The 23,725-nt window shown below is 41.2% G+C and overlaps 1 protein-coding gene across 1 annotated transcript; it reads left to right on the top strand.

The window, feature by feature from the left end:
• Window positions 1-2,933: 2,933 nt before the first annotated feature.
• Window positions 2,934-21,859, top strand: LOC140196966 (scavenger receptor cysteine-rich domain-containing protein DMBT1-like). Its single transcript, XM_072256904.1, has 5 exons — window positions 2,934-3,045; window positions 11,342-11,653; window positions 12,932-13,246; window positions 21,274-21,588; window positions 21,840-21,859. The coding sequence occupies exons 1-5, from the start codon at window positions 2,964-2,966 to the stop codon at window positions 21,857-21,859; spliced, it is 1,044 nt and encodes a 347-aa protein (XP_072113005.1). The 5' UTR covers window positions 2,934-2,963.
• The last annotated feature ends 1,866 nt before the right edge of the window (window positions 21,860-23,725 follow it).

Raw genomic sequence — 23,725 nt, 5'->3', positions numbered from 1 at the left:
ACATGGAAAGAAAACTGCAAGAGAATTTGTTGAAATGCTAAGTCTTCTCAAACTCCAGATGAATGCAACGACTGTCGTGCGTTAATCTTAGAATTATACCTTGAATCTGGAGTTTAACTTTCTGCTAATTTACTGCAGGACACAGAATGCCCAGACTGGTTGATGGATATGACGAATGTTCCGGAAGATTGGAAATACAGCATGGAGAGACGTGGGGCTCTGTGTGCGATTTAAATTGGGATTTACAGGATGCCCGCGTAGTGTGTAGATCGTTGAAATGTGGGGAAGTGATCTCAGTAATCGGAGGGGCATACTTCGGCGAGGGCAGCGGTCTCATGTGGCAGGAATCCTATGAATGTGAAGGCAATGAGACTATTTTGTGGGATTGTGCAACTAAGTCAAGAAATGAACACAATTGCACACACAGAAGTGCTGTGAGCGTTATTTGTTCAGGTAAGTGCTTCAGTCGTTTAGACGGCCGGATTCAGAACGCGGAGAGAATTGATAACAAAGAGTTAACAAAGTATTATTCGCGATACTTTTAGCGATTTAATTCGAACTCCTGTACAGACAAGCAACAATCAAACAAGAGAGGCTCTATCAGAATTCTTCATTTCAAAGGTCAAAGTTGAAAGTAACTTCATTTACAACTTTCCATATTCTGCGCTAAGATTCATTTTCTCGCATGAACAGATGAGCAACTGATTTCCAAAAGCAGACAAATTATGCAACTACAAAAGGGTAATAAGAAATAAACAATACTGAGCACAGTTGTAGTGCCCTTGAAAATGATTTAGAGGTAGAAGGTTGGGTTGGCACGTTTACAGACGACACAAAGTTTGGTGGTGCTGTAGGTAGAGTAGAGGATTGTCGAAGATTGCAGCGAGATATTGATAGGATGCAAAAGTTTGGCTGAGCAGTGGCAGATGGAGTTCAGCCCGGAGAAGTGTGAGGTGGTACACTTTGGAAGGACAAACTCCAAGGCAGAGTACAAAGTAAATGACAGGATACTTGGTCGTGTGGAGGAGCAGAGGGATCTCGGAGTACATGTCCACAGATTCCGGTAAGTTGCCTCACAGGTAGATAGGGTAGTTAAGAAAGCTTATAGGGTGTTAGCTTTCATAAGTCGAGGGATCGAGTTTAAGAGTCGCGATGTAATGATGCAGTTCTATAAAACTCTGGTTAGACCACACTTGGAGTACTGTGTCGAGTTCTGGTCGCCTCACTATAGGAAGGATGTGGAAGCATTGGAAAAGGTACAGAAGAGATTTACCAGGATGTTGCCTGGTTTAGAGAGTATACATTATGATCAGAGATTACGGGAGCTAGGGCTTTACTCTTTGGAGTGAAGGAGGATGAGAGGAGACATGATAGATGTATGTAAGATAATAAGAGGAATAGATAGAGTGGATAGCCAGCGCCTCTTCCCCGGGGCACCACTGCTCAATACAAGAGGATTGGCTTTGAGGAAAGCGGTGGGAAGTTCAACGGGGATATTAGAGGAAGTTTTTTTTTTACTCAGAGAGTGGTTGGTGCATGGAATGCACTGCCTGAGTCAGTGGTGGAGGCAGATACACTAGTGAAGTTTAAGAGACTACTAGACAGGTATATGGAGGAATTTAAGGTGGGGTTTATATGGGAGGCAGGATTTGTGGGTCAGCACAACATTGTGGGTCGAAGGGCCTGTAATGTGCTTTACTATCCTATGTTCTATGTTCTATGAGTCCATGTTCAGTAATCAGTTCAGTACTGAGCTAAGTGAAATCATCCATGCCTATAGGAAGAATCGCCAGAGTCTCGGCTGATACCAAATGGCATATTCCTCACAGCCTGGAAGCAGTCTGTTATCATGGATGAAGTCACATTCCATTACACTCATTCCCGCCGAGGTCGGTCGGCATTACACGTGAGGATAGGGGCTGAGAGAGAACTGGATCAGCCACGATTAAATGGCAGAGCAGGATTGATTGCCCAAATGGCTTCATTCTGCTCCCATATCTTATAGTCGTAATTTGTTAGTACTGCCCACGAAGGATTGTGGGAGCAGTATGTGGACAGGCTGACGACAGGACAGGCCATACTGAACCTATTACCAAGCAAAGACACATGCTACGTCTCAGATATGTCGCTGGGCGAACAGTTGGGAGGTATTGACCGCAGCTCCCTGATCTTCAGTACAATCGTGTATAAACATAGCACAGAATGGATGGGAAAATACTTAATTGAGCGAGGGTAACGCTAATTTGGAACAGATGTTCTCATGGAAATACACAGGAGAAACATGGAGGTAGTATCTTGAGAACGTTTGTTCCATTGAAATAGAGAGCGGAAGGTGCGGTTGAAGGGACTATGCTTGACAAGAGAAAGAGTACTGCATTATTAACGATCAGGAAGCAATATTCAGGCTTCTGGCAGTTGTAAGGTAGCCAGAAGAGAGAGAGAAATTCGCGGCTGTTTAATGTAATTTCCAGTGAAAAAGAAGGAGTTACATGTTACGTCAGACATATAGCGGCAGAAAATAAACTCAATTATAGTTCACAAACAAATATAAAAGAAAAAAACGATCTTTTTTTTATATACATAGATTGATTGAATGTCAATAAATTGTTTCTGGACGCGTGACTACGTCAGATGACAGGGAATGATAAAGTAGTGGTGGTGGTGTGTGTGGTGGGGTCGGTCGGTACTGGAAAAAGATAACAGTTTTCCCCAATTCTTTTAATTCATCAGGTCAAAAAGGACTGCGGTTAATTAGTGGCAAGAACAGATGTTCGGGTAGAGTGGAAGTCTTAAGGGGTGAAACATGGGGAACAGTCTGCGATGTCTTCTGGGATTTAGAAGATGCGGCTGTCGTCTGCAATCATCTCCATTGTGGAGCCGTGCATTCAGCGCCCGTGGGAGCATTCTTTGGTGAAGGAAATGGTCCAATTTGGAAAGACGTCACTGAATGTCGCGGTAATGAGATGCGTTTGAATGACTGCCGCATTTCATCATGGAGAGACCACCCCTGTACACACAAAAATGACGCCGGCGTTATCTGTTCAGGTAGGTGAATTGCCGTTAAGTATCAGCCGCGCTTATCGAAACAACAATAGTTTGAAAGTAATAGTAATAGCATCAATTCAGAAACAACGAAGTGAGTTATACCTTATAACAGATCTTATACATGGAGTATTTGAAATTATGTATTCTTTCATCAGTTAAGCTAAAGCAATTCATTCAAAATAGTAAGATAGTAATCTAAAGATATACACATGAATTTCGGACTGGATAAATGCAGAACCTTAATCATAAAGATAGGTGCAATAGAGCTAATAGAATACAAAACAGAGGAGTAGGATACAATTACCCCGATGGATGAATATATATATTAAAAAAAAAGTATCTGGGATATCAACCAGGAAAGGAAATCGATCCCGTTGGGAAAAATGAAACTGTTCGGCGGAATTTACCCCAAGGGTTAATACAATCTACCAGACAGAGCCCAACAGTAAAAAAAATAACAAAGGCAATAAACGACTTCGCTTTACCTATATTAATATATCCTTTTGACATGATATCTTGGTCCGAAACCAATCTGGTACATTTACAAAGAAAAATAAGATCTAAGTTGACAACTTCAGAAAACATTATGTACATCGAATTCGCTGAGGTTAACTCTGTCTAGGGCAAAAGGCGGAATAGGAATATGTGACATTAAAAATCTACACATCTGTTACATAAAACTTGTAAAGATATACTTTCGTCAACTAAACCAGGAATCAGTACTCCAGTCAGGCATATGCAATTCCGTTATGAAATATACACCAATGATCTTAAATGCGACCACAGCCCAGATAAGGGAAGACATTATTACTGTTGAAGAAAATGTTAGACGACGCTAGAGCGTAACCCTCTAGGGAAGACATCCCCACGATTTGAGCGACCGGATGTAGACAATGAAGGATAGAAATCCTAGCTCAGAGCTGGAGTCCTCCTCCCAGAAATAGAAGGTTATTTCTGGCAATACAAGACCAGGAGGTTAACACAAGAAAGATCAGAAATACACACCTGAAGAGAGAGAAATTCAAGAGAAAATGCCGGGGGAATGAAAACCAGAAGTAATACAACACATTATAGGATCCTCTTGCAGTTCAACACAATCTGATTACTTACACAGGCAATATTAAGTGGCAAACATCATTCATCTGAGTTTTGCTTGAAATATAAAATCATGAAAAAAATCTACCGAGGTAAGCATTCAAGTCTGATCTAGCTTTAGAGGCAGATCAGACAGATATCACAAATTATATTATGATCGATCACTTACTACAGAAGGACAATATAAAATCACCGCCCGGATATAACAATACAGGGGGAAAACAAACAAACAAAAAAAAAAAAAACAATAACACAAATTTAAACAGGGATAATGTAAAAAAAAAATAAGAAAGAGAAAAGCACCAGAGATATGCTGAATTAAAAGAGGAAATTGGAAGAATTTAGAAAATGGGCAAGGTACACATCGTACCGATAGTAATGACAGCTGGTGTCATTCCAAACTCACTACACAATAGCATAAAACCGTCATGGCTACACAGTAATATCTATGTACATCTTCAGAAAGCCACAATATTCAACACCACAAGAATAGTCCGAGCCTCGTAATTGTCAATTCAGCCTGGTTAGCTATGACCATACCACAATGAACGCAAGCTTGAGCAAATGTGAACAAAATAAATAATCATAATAATAATAAATTATATGTGTAAAACAAGAGAAATACGCTGACTAAAAAGAGGGAATTGAAAGACGATAGAACATGAAGAAGGAATACGGAGATTTTTTCCTAGAAACAAGTGGTTGCTTCTGGCAAGACAGGTTAACTCAAAGGTATTACCAATAATACATAATATAAGAACAACAAATTAAAGACGATAAATGCAGAAGATGCCGAGAGAAACCAGAACGAATCCAACGCATTACAGGATCCTGCCGCAGTTTAACTAAATCTGATTACTTGGAGAGCAAAAATCAAGTGGCAAACAGTACTCACCAAATTCTTGCTTTAAAATGAAAACTCATAGACACAGAAACATAGAGACATGGAACACCTACAGTACGATACAGGCTCTTCGGCCCACAAAGCTGTTCCGAACATGTCCCTACCTTAGAACTACCTAGGCTTTACCCATAGCCCTCTATTTTTCTCAGCCCCAGTTAGCCATCTAGGAGTCCCTAAAACGACCCCATCGTTTCCGCCTCCACCAGCTCCGCCGGCAGCCCATTCCACGCACTCGCAACTCCCTGCGTAAAAAAAAAAAAAAAAAAAAACTAACCCCTGACATCTCCTGTGTGCCTACTTACAAGCACATTAAAACTGTGCCCTATTGTGTTAACCAATTCAGCCCTGGAGAAAAAGCCTCTGACTATCCATACGATCAATGCCTCTCACTACCTTGAACACATCAATTAGGTCACCTCTCATCCTCCGTCGCTTCAAGGAGAAAAGGCCGAGTTCATTCAATCTATTCTCATAAGGTATGCTTCCCCCAGGCAACAAACTTGTAAATCCTCTCATGAGTATGTCGTACCTTATAAATACAGTCCTGCTCTGGATTTAGAGTCAGCATCCCACAAATTATGCTACGACAGATCAGTTATTATAGAGAGGACAATTCCGATCCAGATATGATAGTACAGATCAACAACCAACAACAAGATACGGAATATATATAGACATTCCAAAGCTACACAGAAATCAATGTGAAGATCACCAGTAATCGGCCGAATTGAATGAGGAAACCGAAAGACATAAACAGGGTATATTAGAAAGAGGTGCTGTCGACGTTTCAGGCAGAGACTGACGAAAGGTCTCGGCCTGAAACGTCGACTGCACCTCTTCCTACAGATGCTGCCTGGCCTGTTGCGTTCACCAGCAACTTTGATGTGTGTTGCTTGAATTTCCAGCATCTGCAGAATTCCTGTTGTTAACAGGGTATATTAGTAGTATCTGCAACTGGTATCATCCGAAACTCACTAACAACATTAAACCAAAAAGACAACACAGCAAAATCTACATAAAACTCCAGAAAGTCACAATATTAAACACCACTTGATTAGTCAAAACGTTACTGGAAAATCAGAAAAGAATTTGCTTGGCTATGCCTCTACGTCAGGTCTAACCAGCTTGAGCTGAGGCAAAAAAAAAATGAAAATATATCATAATAACTGTTGGACTATGGAAACTGCCTTTACCTCTTTATAATTAAATACCGTAAGAGTTGCAAGGCGTGTAATCAGCTGGCGTTATAAGACCGTAAGACAATGGAGCAGAACTACGCTGAGTTATTATCCCTCCAAGCTAGATTTTTATGACTTCTCCTCACAACAGTTGACACATTTACTAACTAACAATCAATCAAACTCGGCTTTAAATAAATGATTTTGCCGGCCACAACCGTCAGTCACAACTCCACGAATTTATCTGGCTAAATGAATTCCTTCTAATTGTGGTCCGCGCTCATAGAAAATTATATGGGGTTAAATACACTGGAAGTCCATATGCATAATATTGGGTTATGCACGCAGGATTCCAGGATATTGAGTCAATATGATTTGCCGCGAATAAGAAGTCGAAAACTGCAGATACTGGAGATCTGAAATGGAAGAAAGGAATTCTGCTGATAATCAGCCCATCAGGTAGCGTCTGAGGAAGCTCAAAACATGTGCGGCTTTGAGGGACATGTCCGTTCATCTGCTCTGGAAACATGAAAAACAAATATAACTTGAGTTACGGTAAAGTAAGCAGAACGGTGGGAGGGTACACAGGGAATACCTATGCGAATGAAGGCTCTGACTATCCAGGTGGAACATTTACTTTGATCGATGGTGTCATCCTCGTAGTTGTTTGTCTTGTCGACCAGTCTAAGAGACTGTGAGCATAGGCCAACCAGGGACTTGTGATTCGAGGCCCGATATCTGCCATTCCCAGTGTCCAGTGCCCAGGAGTGGATGTTGTAGGCCCGAAGGCAGCCTGACTCGGCGTCCTTTCCGTGTGTGTGTGTGAGAACGACTGGAGAATACTAAAACCAAAAGATAAAGGAGAAGCATTAGGCCATTCTGCCCATCTGGATTGATTCACCATTCCACCATGTCTGATTCCGGATTCACCTGCCTTCACGCTATATCTTTTGATGCCTTGAACGATCAGGAAATGATCGAATTCCGCCTTAAATATGCCGGCAGACTTGTCTAACCCCGCAGCATGCCATGGGTTCGCTGCTCTCTGGCTAAACGAATTCCTCCATACCTTTGTCCAAAAAGATCCCCACCACTCAATTTTGAGGCTGTGCCCTCCGGTTCTTTATACCACTACACTAGAAAACACCCAACCACGTCCACCTACTTCGTTCTTTCAACATTAGATATCATTCAATTAGTTCCTCCAGCATTCTTCTAAATTTCCCAGACTAAAGGCAGAAAGCTGCCAAGCTCTTCTCAGATATTAACCCCTTCATTCCCTGAATCATCCTCTGAACCTCCTTTGGACGCTCACCAATGACAGCACATTCCTTCTGAGATATGGGGTCCAACATTATGCAACGTGCAGTGTGACTAATGTCTTATAAAGGCTGAACATTATTTCTTTGCTTTTACAATATATCCCGCTTGAAATAAATGCCAACGTAGTATTTGACATCTTTCCTACACAAACAACCTGGAAATTAACCTTCTGGGAGTTTTGCACGAGCTCCCTATGTTCTAAGTCCCTCTGCACCTCTGATGTTTGAACCTTCTTCTCATTTAGATAATTGTCCCCGCTATTGTTACTTTTACCAAAATGCATTACTATCTATTTCTTGACACAATTTTCTATCGGCAACGTTTTTCCCCATTGTTCTAGTTTGTCCAAGTCCAGCTGCAATGGGATATCTTCATCAGTACTCACGACCTCTCCACCTTTCTTCGTATTATCGGCAAACTTTGCCACAAAGCCATCAATTCCATTATCCAAATCATTGACAAACAATATGAAAACAGTGTGAAAAACATTTCAGGATGTATATTGTGTACATTTCTGTGACATCAAATGCTCCTATTGAAAAGCAGATTTCCCAATAAAGACCACAGATGAACAATACCCGCCACCGGTAGCCACCGAGAAAAGGCCTCTTTTATTCCCACTCACTACCTCCTATCTCTCAGCTATTTATCGATCCATGTCAGGATATTTCCTGAAGGACATGGGATTCTATCTTGTCAAGCAGCCTCATGTATGGAAGCTTATGAAAGGACTTCTGGAAATCCAAGTGAGAGACATCTACTTCCTCTCCTTTTCCACACTGCTTGCTACTGGCTGGAAGAACTCTAACAGATCTATCAGGCAAAATTCCTCTTTACAGAAACCATGGTGATTTAGCCCTGCGCGGCAGATTGTAGTCTGAACGTAGAACGGAAGGTGTTTTGCTATTGTTCTGTTGTTTTTGCTGTTGCTGCTCCAGTGTTTCTGCCCAGCATTGTGGGCATGCTACGTTGGCACCTGTGTGTATGGAGATATTAGCAGGCTGCCCCGAGCTCTTTGTTAGTTTATGTTGACTGTTGTTGCGTTTCACTAGATTTATCGAAGTCCATGTAGTGAATCAATCTCTATCTAAACCTGAATCGACATGCAGAGGCCGATGAGCGATGTCAGTTTTTGATAATTGATACCGACTAAATTGTTGAACAGCGAGATAGAAAAGCGATATTTGCTAGAGATTTTAAACAAAATAGAACACTCAAACAGTCATCAGACGTACTGAGCATCTGAAGAGCCAGAAAATCTGAGTTCGTGGCATTAAGATATCAGAAATAGCCGAGGAATGCAATTCAAAATAGCCTCATGAATGTTGCTTCATCTTCTGGTTGTGTGCGGGAACAAATGCAAGTCGTCTCCTACTTGCAACGCAATGCAAATTTTAAGCGATTTCCGTACAATTACTGAATTATATAATAGTCACGTGCTGGAATTAGCTTGTTATGAAAGCTGCAACCAAGGGCAATTGATTTGTACAACGTAGAATAACCACGGAAAATTGTCTTTGTATCACATATTTTACAAACAATTTAAAAGCAACTTAAAGGAACGAACGATTGGAAGATTTCATTCTACAATCTGAAACACGAGGGCTAGGTTTTTTTTTTGTCTGTGATGTTAGAAAAATATCCTCTCATCACCGCTACATTTAATAAAATTGTCATGGAAACAGATGGGGTAGTGCGGAATTCTGCCATGTGGCATACCACAAAATAGTTTCCAGTTGTCAAATATGGAATTTCCCAGCAATCCCTCTCCATTTTACTTGGTTCGAGAAAACACATATATGCAGTGTTCTCACTTGACACGGCGTTAAAGTTATCATGACACCGTGACTATGTATTTATTACATAAAGACGCTGTGCCAATTAAACAATACTGAAATACACTAACGAATATACAGCAATGATTCAGAATGCACCTGCTGATATGCTTTTGTAATAAAAAAACGAACATTTTCGTTCATCCATGATTTATAAATATTGATAAATATATTGAGATTTTAAAATGAATGAATTAATGTAATCTATATTCACCTAACAAAATAAAATATAAAAAATAAAGGAATATATAAATAAGAATGTAGCTCAAGTAAATATAATATTAAATTTAAGTAACTACATCTGATAATAAATTAAGAATGTTCAGTGCTGAAACCGCGAGAAAATAATTATTTACATTATTCATATACAAACTTGATTTTTTGGCCGACAAATTAACAGTAATTCAACGAAATGCATACAATAAATTAATTTAAATAATTGAAGCTATGCATAGAAATGCTATTACAAGGAGTTTTCGGCACAGCTGGAGTGTTTAAAATGTGTAAACATCTCTGTTGAGCATATCTTCCTGAAATGAAAGATGGAGGGATGGAGCCAAGTAACCTAAATTGGTAAATTGGTGTACGTTTCTGGTAACATGCCCATCTGAGGTTCACGACTCTCCAGGCAAACTTCCCTCCAAGATGTTCTGAATCATCCCAGTCCTTGAATATGAATCCCTTAGTGAGAGGCTGCATTAGTAGAATTTATAATTTATTTTTTTCTACAAAAAGATAGCCTCTGACTAAAGATTAAACAAGATGGGGAGAGAGAACTTAATATGACTTTTGTTAATGAAGATTGGTTGCGAGTTTTGAAAATGGTTAATTCTTCTTCGATATGTGCCAATCATTGTTTAATTCAGTTTAAAATTGTTCACCGCTCTACTTTAGCAAAGGAGAGGCTATCCAAAATATTTCCTAATATCGGTAATTATTGTGAAAGATGAAGTAGCTACTTTGTCACATATGTTTTGGTCACATCCCTCATTGAAATCTGTTTGGAAGTCTTTATTTTATATAATTTCTAAAGCTCTGAAAATTAATTTACAACCTAATCCATTGAGTGCTCTATTTGGAATAGTTCAGCATCTTATTCAGGGTATTTCATTTTCAAACCAACATAGAATTGCATTTGTTACATTGTTGGCAAGAAGGGCTATTTTATTGAAGTGGAAAGATACCTCTGCTCCTGCAGTAATTCAGTGGTTTTCCCAAAAAATGTTATGTCTTAGTTTGGAAAAAAAAATAGAAGTAGAACTTTTGATCCCCAATTTGATTTTGAGAGAAGGTGGGGCTCCTTTGCTGAACGTTATCATTCAATTTTAATTAATATACATAGTTTCCCTCCAATTTTATGTTATATAAATGTGATTTGGCGTTAGTTGTTTTCTTTTTCTTCTTATATATATATATAAATAATTGTAAGACGTATTGCTCCGGGAGTTGGTTCCTGATGGTTTTTTTTCTCTCTTTTTTGTTTTGTAGTTCGTGGGATTTTTTGTAGTTAGTTGGGGTTCTCTTTTTTCCTTCTTTTTCTTTTGTATTTTTTTTTCATTGACATATATAAGTTAGTTTTTTCTTTAATTTAATTAATTATATGTGTGTGTGTGTGTGTGTGTGTGTGTGTGTGTGTGTGTGTGTGAGTGAGTGTGTGTATATATATATATATAATTATATATATACTATGTAAAATATATTTTTTTTAATTAAAAAAAAACAACATTCTTTGAGTCTGCTTGGTTTCCTCTTGCTAACGCAGTTCTGACATGTTCTTGCAATATGTTAGAGCGTAAGCATTTTATACTATTTATTTCCAGTAACCGTCGCATAGCATATTTGCAACAGTTTCTAATTTAATTAATTTTGAACAGCTTGGACACATGTGGATGTGTAACTGTTGCTTGAAATATGCTGATGCTGAATGTCGGAGGACATCCATAACTAATTATATTTTTCAGCGGATCACTGGCATTTGCGGCTGGCTGCTGGAGAGGGCCGATGCGATGGCCGAGTGGAGGTTTATCACAGCGGCGTCTGGGGCAGAGTAACTGACGACTTGTGGGATTTCAAAGACGCAGATGTGGTATGCAGACAGCTTAAGTGCGGCTCCGCAGTAAATGTTTACAACCACGGGAAGTATGGAATCGGGAAAGGGCCTGTGATAATGAGCAATGTCAGTTGTATTGGAGGTGAATCCTACCTCTGGAACTGCACTTTCACACAAGCGGACTATTTACCCTTCGGTGGTGATGTTGGTGTCTTTTGTTCTGGTAAGAACATTCTGTTCCTTCATAAAGTATGTACTCTGTACAGTCATAGAGTGTGTATTCTCCATGATAATATGTCGTTCCCATGGTTCCCATTTGCTTATTTATCACCTTATGAACAATGAAATAAAGATCAAACTATACGACTTTCTCCGGAACGAGTTATAAGGAAGGATAATTTATCACACTTTAGCCCTCTTGATCCCTGTTTCCATATTTGCAAGGGAGGCAAACATCTGCCTAATACTATTACAGTTAGCCTATCCACAATACTGCCGTGGTGGAGGTTCTAGACCTAGAACGACCACTCTGTATTCCTGGGATAGGTGATTCCTGACCTGCTAAGATCCACCAGCAATTTGTGTGTGTTACACTTCATTTGCAACATCTGCAGAATCTCTTATGTATATCACAATCTACAGTTATCTTTACTTACAGGTCCATGCTGACATTTTGATACGATTGACCATCGCCACAGTGAGAGCCTCAAACTGATCTAATTCAAGTTCACCATCACATTCTATGCGCAGTGGTAATCACAGCTGAATGAGTATATATGTCGCAAACTCCTGCCAGAACAAGTCTGTGAACATTTGAACCACAGACTGGAAGGAATTAAGAAAGATTGCACTTTCAAAAAGTGCAGAGGAATGCTGAATGGATGTGAGCAATTTGCAATCCATCGCAAATATCCTCAGTTCTTCAAGGAACAAGTTGCGAAACGTGGTTGCTCATAGACTGTTTGCTCTACTGCCATCAGGCGGAGGCTACATAGTATCCACGCCAGACACATCAGAAACAAAAACTGTTACTTTTTCTAAGCAGTCAGGCTGATCAACATCTCCAATCACCGTCACGCACCTCGACACACTCAACCACCACTGCTTTATCATTTCCTGTCAGAATAACCTTATGTGCAGCCAGTCCTGTTCCTTGCGTCACATTATATACATTATTTTATATTTATTATTGTGTTCTTTATCTTACTTTTTTTAATTTACTGCTGCATACTAACTGGAGAAAAAATTATGTTTCCCTAATCAATTGTGTACTGGAAACGAAATTGAACAATCTTACACTTGACCTTGAGTTTAAAGATTACAAACACCCATAACGCAGCCCTCTCCTTTCTTATAAATGGCCAGTGGTTTGAGAATTTATGTTAAGCAGAGTAATGAATTTACACTTGACAATTATCTGTTCAGGCTGTTTGATTGCAAGCCTTAGTCAAGTTGTTTCCAGAAAGCCAACTCATTTAATTAATATTATTTCGTGCTGCAGATAATGTTCCCGTAAGGCTGGTGAATGGTGCAAGTCGTTGTGCCGGAAGGGTAGAAGTTTATTACAACGGAATCTGGGGCACCGTGTGCGATGACGCTTGGGATCTAATAGATGCACATATTGTCTGCAAGGAACTGAATTGTGGACATGCTGTTAATGCCACGAAGTCCAGTTGGTTTGGCCAAGGCTCAGGTCCTATCTGGATGGACAACCTCAAGTGCGCAGCGAATAATTCGGCCTTGTGGCAATGTCCGGCGAGACCATGGGGCGAGAACGATTGCATTCACAAAGAAGATGCTGGAGTTATCTGTTCGGGTGAGGATTTCCTTAGGCATGCAGACATGCGGATGATTTTATCTCTATATAATGAAATTTGTACTTGAAATAGCAGTGTAAAATAATTTCGCTATGATATTGGATAAAATTGGTATTATAATCTCTTATCGAATAACCACCAACACTACCACCAAAGCCAAAAACGATTCAATGATTTATCTACAAATAAATCGAAAAATATTACGATAAAATATATATTTTAAATTCATTCTGATATCTGTCGTAGTTTAAAGGAAAACGATACTAATCTATCCTCTCTCAAGAGAAGACGAAGCGGCACCATGGACATCGTCTGTCAGCGTTTGAGTGAGGCCCCACTCCCTCTACCTCATACTTGCTTTTGCTGGAGGAAGGTGCAGGGATCGTGATTTCGAGGCAGGATTTCATCAGCACGTATTGGTGCTTGGATTCATTTTTTTATAGGACTCGGCAGATCAAGTTATATGCGTTTCCGGTTTCTGGTTACTGCAACTGAGTCTGGCTCTGTGACTTAGAAGAGAAGGGAGAAGTAGAAGCACACTGTGTGGAGAGGGGATTCATTAGTTTGGGGATCGAACAAGAGGTACTGTGTGTGAGAGCAAGATTTCCGGATGGTATGCTCCCTCCTGGTGGCCACGGTCTAGGATATCTCAGCATTATTTAGTGGGAAAATGAACTACCAGAGGTCGTGGTTCATGCAATTTCCAATGACATCAGCAGGACGAGTGATGGGGTTTTCACTAGGGATTGAGTGACACAGTTCTGATTTAAAGGGCAGACGTCCATGGTTGTGATCTGAGGGTTGCTAACTGTCCCATATGCTGGTGAGACCAGTCTAGGGAGATAATGCAATTTAATACCTGGTTAAGATCATGCAATTTAATACGTGTGTAAGAGGATATCTTGTACCTGAACAGGAGGGGGACTAAAACACAAGTGGAAAGGTATGTTGATCCTTCATGGTGCGCTTGAAGCTGGAGGCGTTGGTGGATGGGAGTCATAGTGCCGGAACAATTAGTGGAGAGGATGTGGAGGCAAATGTTGGTAAGACCTCAGACGAAGTTAGGAATCAAAAGGCTGAACGTGGTGCCTCTAGTGTCCTGAGATCCAGGTATTTCAATGCAAGACGTATCGGAGAAAAGGCGGATAATAGTGCGGGAGAAGTGGTCACTGGTTTGCAAGTAGAGGCAATGTGTAGTCCGGAGATGCTGAGGCTGTTGATAGGGCAAAATTTCAGTCAACAGGATGAGCTGCAAGGTGAATGGTGGACAAAATCAAAAAAGGGTGACTACAGCACTGAAGATATAGTATTTGAATGCATCCATTACATAGAATAAAGTGATCATGCAGAAAACTTGAAACTCATCTCCTACTACCCCAGGCCACGAACTTATCAATCACCCGACGCTGATGAACTCGCAGCACAAATGCAGATTGGCAGGTGGGATGTTTTAAGTAACACCTAAGCATGGCTGAAGGATGATTATAGCTGGGAACATAATATTCAAGGATACATATTGCATCGAAAGGACAAGCAGGAAAGCAGATAAGGTGGCATAACACTGTTGGTTAGAAATGAAATCAAATCACTGGAAAGACGTGACATCGAGACGGAAGGCGTTGAATTATTGTGGGTAATGCTAATGAACTGGAAAGGTAAAAGTACACTGATGGCGTTTGTATACAGACCTGTGAACAGTAGTAAGGATGTGGCTTACAAATTATAACGGGGATAGAAAATGAATGCCAATAGGCAGGTAGATTCGAAGAAATCAGGTTGTTGCTGCATTCTAGAAGAGAGAATTTCTAGAGCGCTAACAAGATTCTTTTTCACAGACGATCGTAGTTGAGCCCATTAGAGGATCGTGTATTCCGGATTGAGCGTTGTGCAATGGACCAGAGCTGATTTGAGACCTCAAAGTAAAAGAACCGTTCATAATATAATGTAATCGAATTCACCCTGCAATTTTCGAAGGGGAAGCTAAAATCTGATGTCTCAGTTTGACAGTGGAGTAAAACGAATTACAGAGGCATGAGAGAGGAGTTGGTGAGAATTGACTGGAACAGAACCTTGGCAGATATGACGTCAGAGCCGCAATGGCTAGAATTTCTGGAGGCAATTCGGACAGCACTGGAGATATACATCTCAAAGAGAAGTATTCTAAAGGAAAGATGACACGGCCGTTGTTAACAGGAGACGACAAAGCCAACATGAAAGCCAAAGAGAAGGCAGAAAATAGAGGAAAAAGTAGTCGGAAGCTGTTGGATTGGCAAAGTTTGAAATACCAACATAAGGCAAGTATAAAGTCATTAAGGAAGTAAACATGGAAAAAGAACACAAGCTGGCCAATAATATTAAATGGGCTCAGAAACGTTTCTTCGGATGCATAAAGTGTAAAAGAGAGGTGAGACTGGATATCAGAGCGCAGTTAAACGATGCTGCAGAGTTATAACAGACGACAACGAAATAGCAGACGAACTGAATAAATATTTTACATCAGTCTTCGATGTAAAAGACGCAAGTACTATGTTGCAAGTTCCAGGTGTCAGGGAACATGAAGTGTGTGAAGTTACCAGAATTTGAGAGAAAGTTCTTGTGTAACTAAAAGGTCTGACGGTACATGTCACCTGGACCAAATGGTGTTCTGAAAGAGGTTGCTGAAGAGATCGTGGAGGCATCAGTGATGATCTTTCAAGAATCTGTAGATTCTGGAATGGTTCCAGAAGTCTGGACAATTGCACATGCCCTGAACAAAAATCTTGGCCTGAAATGTCGACTAGTTCCATTGAAGTTTCTTGATCTACAGAGTCCTTACAGCATCTTGTGTGCGTTGCTTTGAATTTCCAGCTTCGACACAATTTCTCCTATTTATAATTCTGTTCGTATATGTTATGACTTTATTGGAATATATCCATTAAGACGCAGCAATAATTCAGATTATGCAGTTAAGATTCATTTTTTTTTACTGCGAAAGATTGCACTGCACAACTTAACTGTGGAAGGGATGCAAATTTGAGTCATAAATATAAACCTTTCTACGCTGCTGATATTAAAACTCGCTATCGTCTACGGTTGTTCTTGCCCATCGTCTCCAACAATGACAGGAAACCTATGCGGGAGAGTATTATTTTAACTGAAAAGACGTTGCACTGGGACAGTTCCATTCTCTCGACCTCGGAAGTCCGTGTCCAGTGGTACTAGTAGTCGCACAAACTGGGGTCTTCCGTAGTTGCAGAGAATGACCAGTTCTGTGCCTCGCCGTGTCATTTGAACAGAGGAGCACAAGAAACTAAGAAATTGGAGCAGGAGTAGGCCATCTGGCCCGTCGAGACTGCTCCGACATTTAGTAAGATCATGGCTGATCAGGCCATAGATTCATCTCCATCGACCTGTCTTTTTCCTAAAGGCCTTAATTCCCCCGCTATGCAAATATCCATCCAACCTGTCTTAAATATACTTAATGAGGTCGCTTCCACTCCTTCAGTGGGCCGACAATTCCTCAGATTGATCACTCTCTGAGAAAAGCAGTCCCTCCTGATCTCCGTCCTAAATCTACTCCCCAGAATCTTGAGACTATGTACCCTAGTTCCAGTATCACCTACCAGTGGAAACAACTTTTCTGCCTCTATCTTATCTATCACTTTCATAATTTTATTCATTTCTGTAAGATCTGCTCTTCTGAATTCCAGCGAGTGCAGTCCAAGGCTCCTCAATCTCTCCTCATTGTCTAACCCTTCATCTCTGGTTTCAACCTGGTAAACCTCCTCTGCACCACTTCCACATCCAGTATATCTTCCTTTAAGTAAGGAGAGCAGAATTGCACGCAGTACTCCAGGTGTGGCCTCATCAATACGCAGCATAACATCCCTGCTCTTCAATTCAATCCCTCGAGAAACGAATTCCATTTGCCTTCTTGATAGCCCGCTGTTCCTGAAAAACAAATTTTGAGATTCATACACAAGCACTCCTAAGTCCCTTTGCACTGCTGCGTGCTGCCATATTTTACCACCTAAATAATAATCTGCTCTTCCGTTTTCAAGTGGATGACCTCGCATTTACCAACATTGCATGCCATCTGCCAGACCTTTGACCACTCACTTTACCTACCCATGTGTTCTCTGCAGACTCTCTGTATCTTCAGCAAAATTTACTTTTCAGCTCAATATGGTATCAAAGGCAAAGTTAGATACAATGCACTCGGTCCCCTCTTCTGGATGGTTAATGCATACCATGACCTATACACCTGAGGCACTCCACTCTCCACTGTATACCAACCACGGTAACACTCATGTATCCCATCTGGTTGCTTTCTATTAATTAACCAATCCTCCACCCATGCTAATATATACTCCTTCAACTCTATGCATCGGTAGCTTATGGATAAGTCTTTTATGTGGCAACTTATCAAATGCCTTCAGGGAATCTAGGTAAAGAATGTCCATCTGTTCCCCTCTATCGCCTGTGTCCGTTATATTCTCAATGAGGACTTGCCTTTTCTGAATCGATACTGTGTCTGCCTGATGGATCCATTTCTATCCAGATGACACGCTATTTCATTTATAATGAAATTTTTAAACATTTTCACAACTACAGAGGTTAACCTAACTGGCCTATAGTTCCCTGCCTTTTCCCTACATTGTTTTTTGAACACTGACGAGATATTCGCCTTCTTCTAATCCGCCGGAAGCTACTCACCGTCCAGAGAATTTTTCCCAAAGTATTACTTTAATTTTAACTTCTGCCATTTGATGATGATGGTGAGGATAATATGTGTGAGGTTGATGTTCTGGAGCATGTAGATATTAAGGGAGAGGAGGTGTTGGAGCTGCTAGAATACATAAGGAAGGATAAGTCCCGGGCGCCTGACGGAATATTCCCCAGGCTGTTCCACGAGGGGAGGGTGGAGATAGCTGAGCTCTGGCTGGGACCTTTATGTCCTCGTTGTCCACGGGAATGGTACCGGAGGATTGGATGGAGGCGAATGTTGTCCCCTTGTTCAAAAAACGTAGTAGGGATAGTCCGGGTAATTATAGACCAGTGAGCCTTTCGTCTGTGGTGGGAAAACTGTTGGAAAAGATTCTTACAGATAGGATCTCTGGGCATTTAGAGAATCGTGGTTTTCACAGGGACAGATAGAATGGCTTTGTGAAGGGCAGATCGTGTCTAACAAGCCTGATAGAGTTCTTTGAGGAGGTGACCAGGCAGTTAGATGAGGGTACTGCAGTGGACGTGATCTACATGGATTTTAGTAAGGCATTTGACAAGGTTCCACATGGTAGGCTTATTCAGAAAGTTAGAAGGCATGAGATCCAGGGAAGCTTGACCAGGTGGATTCAGAATTGGCTTGCCTGCAGAAGGCAGAGGGTGGTGGTGGAGGGAGAACATTCAGATTGGACGATTGTGACGAGTGGTGTTCCAGAAGGATAGGTTCTGGGACCTCTACTTTCCATGATTTTTATTAACAACCTGGCTATGGGGGTAGAAGTGTGGGTTGGCAAGTTTGCAGACGACACACAGGTTGGTGGTGTTGTAGATAGTTTGGAGGATTGTCAAAGATTGCAGAGAAACATTGATAAGATGCAGAAGGCGGGTGAGAAGTGGTAGTTCAACCCAGAGAAGTTGAGGTGGTACACTTTAGAAGGCCAAACTCCAAGGTAGAGTACAAAGTAAATGGCAGGATACTTGGTAGTGTGGAGGAGCAGAGGGATCTCGGGGTACATGTCCACAGATCCCTGAAAGTTGCCTCACAGGTGGATAGGCTAGTTAAGAAAGCTTATAGGGTGTTAGCTTTTATAAGTCGAGGGATAGAGTTTAGAGTCGCGATGTAATGATGCAGCTCTATAAAACTCTGGTTAGGCCACCTTTGGAGTACTGTGTCCAGTTCTGGTCACCTCACTATAGGAAGGATGTGGAAGCATTGGAAAGGGTACAGAGGAGATTTACCAGGATGCTGCCTGGTTTAGAGTGTATGCATTATATTCAGAGATTAATGGAGCTAGGGCTTTACTCTTTGGAGAGAAGGAGGATGATAGGAGACATGATAGAGGAGTACAAGATAATAAGAGTAATAGATAGAGTGGGTAGCCAGCCCCTCTTCCCCAGGGCATCACTGCTCAATGCAAGAGGATAGGGCTTTAAGGTGGGAAGTTCGGGGGTGGGGGGTGTATTAGACGGAGGTTTTTGACTCAGAGAGTGGTTGGTGAGTGGAATGCACTGCCTGAGTCGGTGGTGGAGGCAGATACGCTAGTGAAGTTTAAGAGAATACTAGACAGGTATATGGAGGAATTTAACGTGGGGACTTAGATGGGAGGCAGGGTTTGAGGGTCAGCACAACATTGTTGGCCGAAGGGCCTGTACTGTGCTGTACTCTTCTATGTTCCTTTCTTTCAGTGCGCTAGAATGCATTCCATCAGGAGAAATGGACTTATCTATCTTCAGGCCCTATGTTTACTCAGCACTACCTCTTTCGTTATACCTATTATATAGATGTGCACGTCTGCCATTGCATCCATCATTCTTTCTTTGGCATGTTAGACGTATCTTCCACCATGAATATTGTCACAATATAGTAATTCAAAGCCTCTGCCATTTCGTCATTGCTCAATATGAATTCCCCCTTCTCGTCCGCAAAGTGACCTGTGTTCACTTTAGCCACCGTATTCGCTTGATATTATTATAAATAATTTTGCTATCCATTTTTATTGTGTGCTATTTTGTTTTGATAATCTGGCTTCCCTTTATTCATTGCTCACTTCCTGATTCTTTGTTGCTTTTTAAAGTTTTCTCAAACTTCCAGTTTCTCATTTGTCTTGACGACTTTTTATGCAGGAGCGTCTGGTTTGATACCTTCTTTATTTCCTTAGTTATCCAGGGCTAGCTGTCCGCACCATTACTGTCTTTGCCTTTTTTTGAGCTCCGTGAAAAATCTCTTTGAAAGTTTTTCACTATTCCTTAACCATCTCACCACATAGCCTGTGTTTCCAGTCTACACGAGCCAAGTCCTGCTTCATTCTATTGTTCAGGTATAATATACTGGTTTTAAATCGAACTATTGCACGCTTCCTGGCCGTTGGATGGAAACCTGGAAACCCTACACCACAATACAAGCCGCTTGGCCCACAAGGTGGTGCCGAAATATCCATACCTTAGGAATTACTAGGCTTACCCATACCCCTGTATTTTCTGAGCTCCATGTACCTATCCAAAAGTCTCTTAAAAGACCATATCGCATCCGCCTGCGCCAGCGTTTCCGGCGGCCCATTCCACGCACTCACCAATCTCTGAGTTAAAAAAAAAAACTTACCCCTGAGATCTCCTCTGTTCCCACTCCCCAGCAAATTAAACCTGTGTCCTCTTCTGGCAAACATTTCAGCCCTGGGGGGGGGGGGGGGGGATCCTATATCTATAGGATCAATGCCTCTCATCATCCGAGTTCGCTCAACCTTTTTTTTCATAAGGCATGCTCCCCAATCCGGACAAAAATCCTTGTAAATCTCCTCTGCACAATTTCTATGTCTTCTACTTTTTTCCGGTAGTGAGGCTACCAGAACTGAGTACAGTACTCCATGTGGTGTCTGACCAGGGTTTCCTGAACACACCTAACAAACTCCACCCCATCTGAACCTTTTGCTCTAGGGAGATGCCAATCGATATTTGGGAAATTAAAGTCTCCCATCACGGCAACTCTCTTATTATTACCTCACTGTTGATCTTATACGTCCACACTGCCGGAGCTGTGATTGCATGCTAGCGCAGGCAGGTGAGTATCTCTCTGCGATACGGTCCCGCCGGCTACCCTCGCCTGATTCAGCTTTCCTGTCAAGACAGTGCACATTGCGTTGCCGACGTCGCATGCAAACAGCTACTTCGAGTCTTTGGTTAGAGCTCAGTATCCAAAGGTGAGATTGGACACCATAATCCCCATCATCAGAGGTGCTGCATGTCCCTGATCACCATATACCCGCATCACAATTAATTATTAACCTGAAGCTATAATCAAGAATCAGGTTTGTTCTTTGTTCTTCAGATCACAGGGAGGTAAGGTTGGCAAATGGGAAGAATCCTTGCCAGGGAAGACTTGAAGTATTCTTTAACGGAACATGGGGGACAGTTTGCTCCGACTCCTTTGGTATGGAGAATGCACAAGTCGTTTGCTCCCAGCTCAACTGCGGTTCGGCAAAATTAATAGAAAACACCGCTGCATTTGGAGAAGGGACTGGACCGATCTGGATGGATGACGTGAGATGTCGGTTGGGTGACTCACTTTTATGGCAATGCCCATCTTCAGCATGGGGCCAACACAACTGCAAACACGAGGAGGATGTTGCGATTATTTGTTCAGGTAATAATACAGTCATAGCGTTATATACTGCGAAACAGGCCTATCCGTCCACCTACCCGTGCAGAACTCTTATTCTTCCAAGGACTTCTCGTCCCTGCACAACAGCTCTTGATTTCCCTCCCATCCATGGACCTACCCAAATTTATCTTAAACTTTGAAATAAATCTGCTTCCACCAGTTCCACAGGCAGGTCTTTTCACCCTCTCACCACACTCTGAGTGAAGTAATATCCCCTCGTATTTCCCTTAAAGTCTTCACCTTTTACCCTTAAACCATGATGTGGATTCTAGTCCCCCAAAGCTACAATGGATGAAGCCTACTTGAATGTATCTTATCGAATCCACCCAGACTGGTGAATATTTTTACAAATCTCGCCTCATTCTTCTACATTCTAGGGTATAAAGATCGTCATTAATTATATTAATTACTATAAACATAATGACCAGCATTTGGAATATTTCACTGAAATGATCAGTTGAATTTATTTTACAGAAATATGGCCATCGAAACCGCTAATTGAGGAGTTTAAGAAGGGGAAGAAAATAAACCCATTTCCAAAAGCCTCAAGTAATTACTGATATTTTAATTATTCAGAATAGGCAACATGTATACATTTTTTTTTCTCCTTCTCGCTTCTTGTTTTAAGGCGTTTTCTCTGTTCCTGCTTTCAGAAGTATGCAGACTTTTCCTCACGCAATTTCACGTATCCGTTGTCACTTCCCTTTTTGTCGTGTCAGTGCCAGGGAACTTTTAAGTAAAATGTAAGCCTTGCAATTGTCAAATTCGCTGCTATAGCAAAGTGATCGAACAACCTTGCTGAAGGCATTTTCATCAAAAGTACGAGATAGACTAAATTTAGAGATTATCGACACGTTAAATTGCAGAAGGACCGAAATGTGTGTGACAGACATGGCTCAGCTGTCAATAAAATAATTCAGCGTTAAATGCAAAGAGCATAATGGTGTCAGTACAAATGCTGTTGAATTTTATGCTTAATTCTGAAATCCAGCGTGACAGGACAATATAAGATATTGCATACCTGTATGCATATTTGTTTTCAAGAAGAAGATTGATTCCACTTATCTACTGAATGAAAGATCGTCAGAGTGGATAAATAAAATTCTATCAAACGCGTTGGTCATCCACATTATTGATGAATGCATCCAGGAACTATTAGCATCCCAAAACATTACACACGTGACTCGGCGGAATAGGTTGAGAGGGAGAAGTAGGTACATAACACTTGTAGTACAGGTTAGTTCACAAATATGAACTTGGGCGTCTTTTGTTTCAGACCTGCGGCTCGTGGCGGGGTTCGATAATTGCTCTGGAAGAATTGAAGTTTTCTTCAGTGGGACGTGGGGAACGGTCTGTGACGATTCATGGGACAGACACGATGCTGCTGTCGTCTGTCGCCAACTAAACTGTGGAGATCCAGTCCTGGCTTCCGGGGGGATGCTATTCCCTCTTGGAAACGGCACTATTTGGATGGACGAGGTCAAATGCAAAGGGAGTGAGAATTTTCTGTGGGATTGCCAATTTTCGACATTGCATCGTCATGACTGTGGGCAGAAAGAAACCGTCGGTGTGATATGTTCTGGTCAGTAATCAAATTATGTTGTTACCTTTCGTCAATTCCACTTACTTTTCGTTACATCTGTACCTCTGCAACACAAACTAATAAGAAACACTGATATCTTCGAATGGGTTTCACAAAATCAAACTTTCCAGCCTTGGTGGTCCTAGTTCTCAGCTGCTTGTGCGTTCTACATATATATTAAACACAATTATCTTCCTCTGCAAACCTGTACTTCTTATTTGACCATTTATTTCCCTTGCAGCCTATGTTTGACATCCAACATTCAAACTTCTTACCTCCTAAGATTTTACACACTACTTGCACCCCTGTGTCGATGCTGGTATTCGAATTGAAATCTTCACACTTCTTCAACATTCCGGCAACAAGCCTTGCTGAGATTAGCATTTATATACCTTTATCTGCAATGAACAGTACTTCTCAGTTTACGTTTAATATCATAATGTTCAGAATTAATATCAAACCTTGACAAACGGATGGAAATGTCACTTAATGCAGCCTGACAATTTTTCTCTGCACTGATAGTTGAATCCGTGATTT

Source organism: Mobula birostris, chromosome 4, assembly GCF_030028105.1.
Source record: "Mobula birostris isolate sMobBir1 chromosome 4, sMobBir1.hap1, whole genome shotgun sequence".
In the NCBI taxonomy this organism is placed as follows: domain Eukaryota; kingdom Metazoa; phylum Chordata; class Chondrichthyes; order Myliobatiformes; family Myliobatidae; genus Mobula; species Mobula birostris.
Note: the sequence above shows the minus strand (reverse complement) of the source record. Positions and strands in the feature narration are given on the sequence as shown.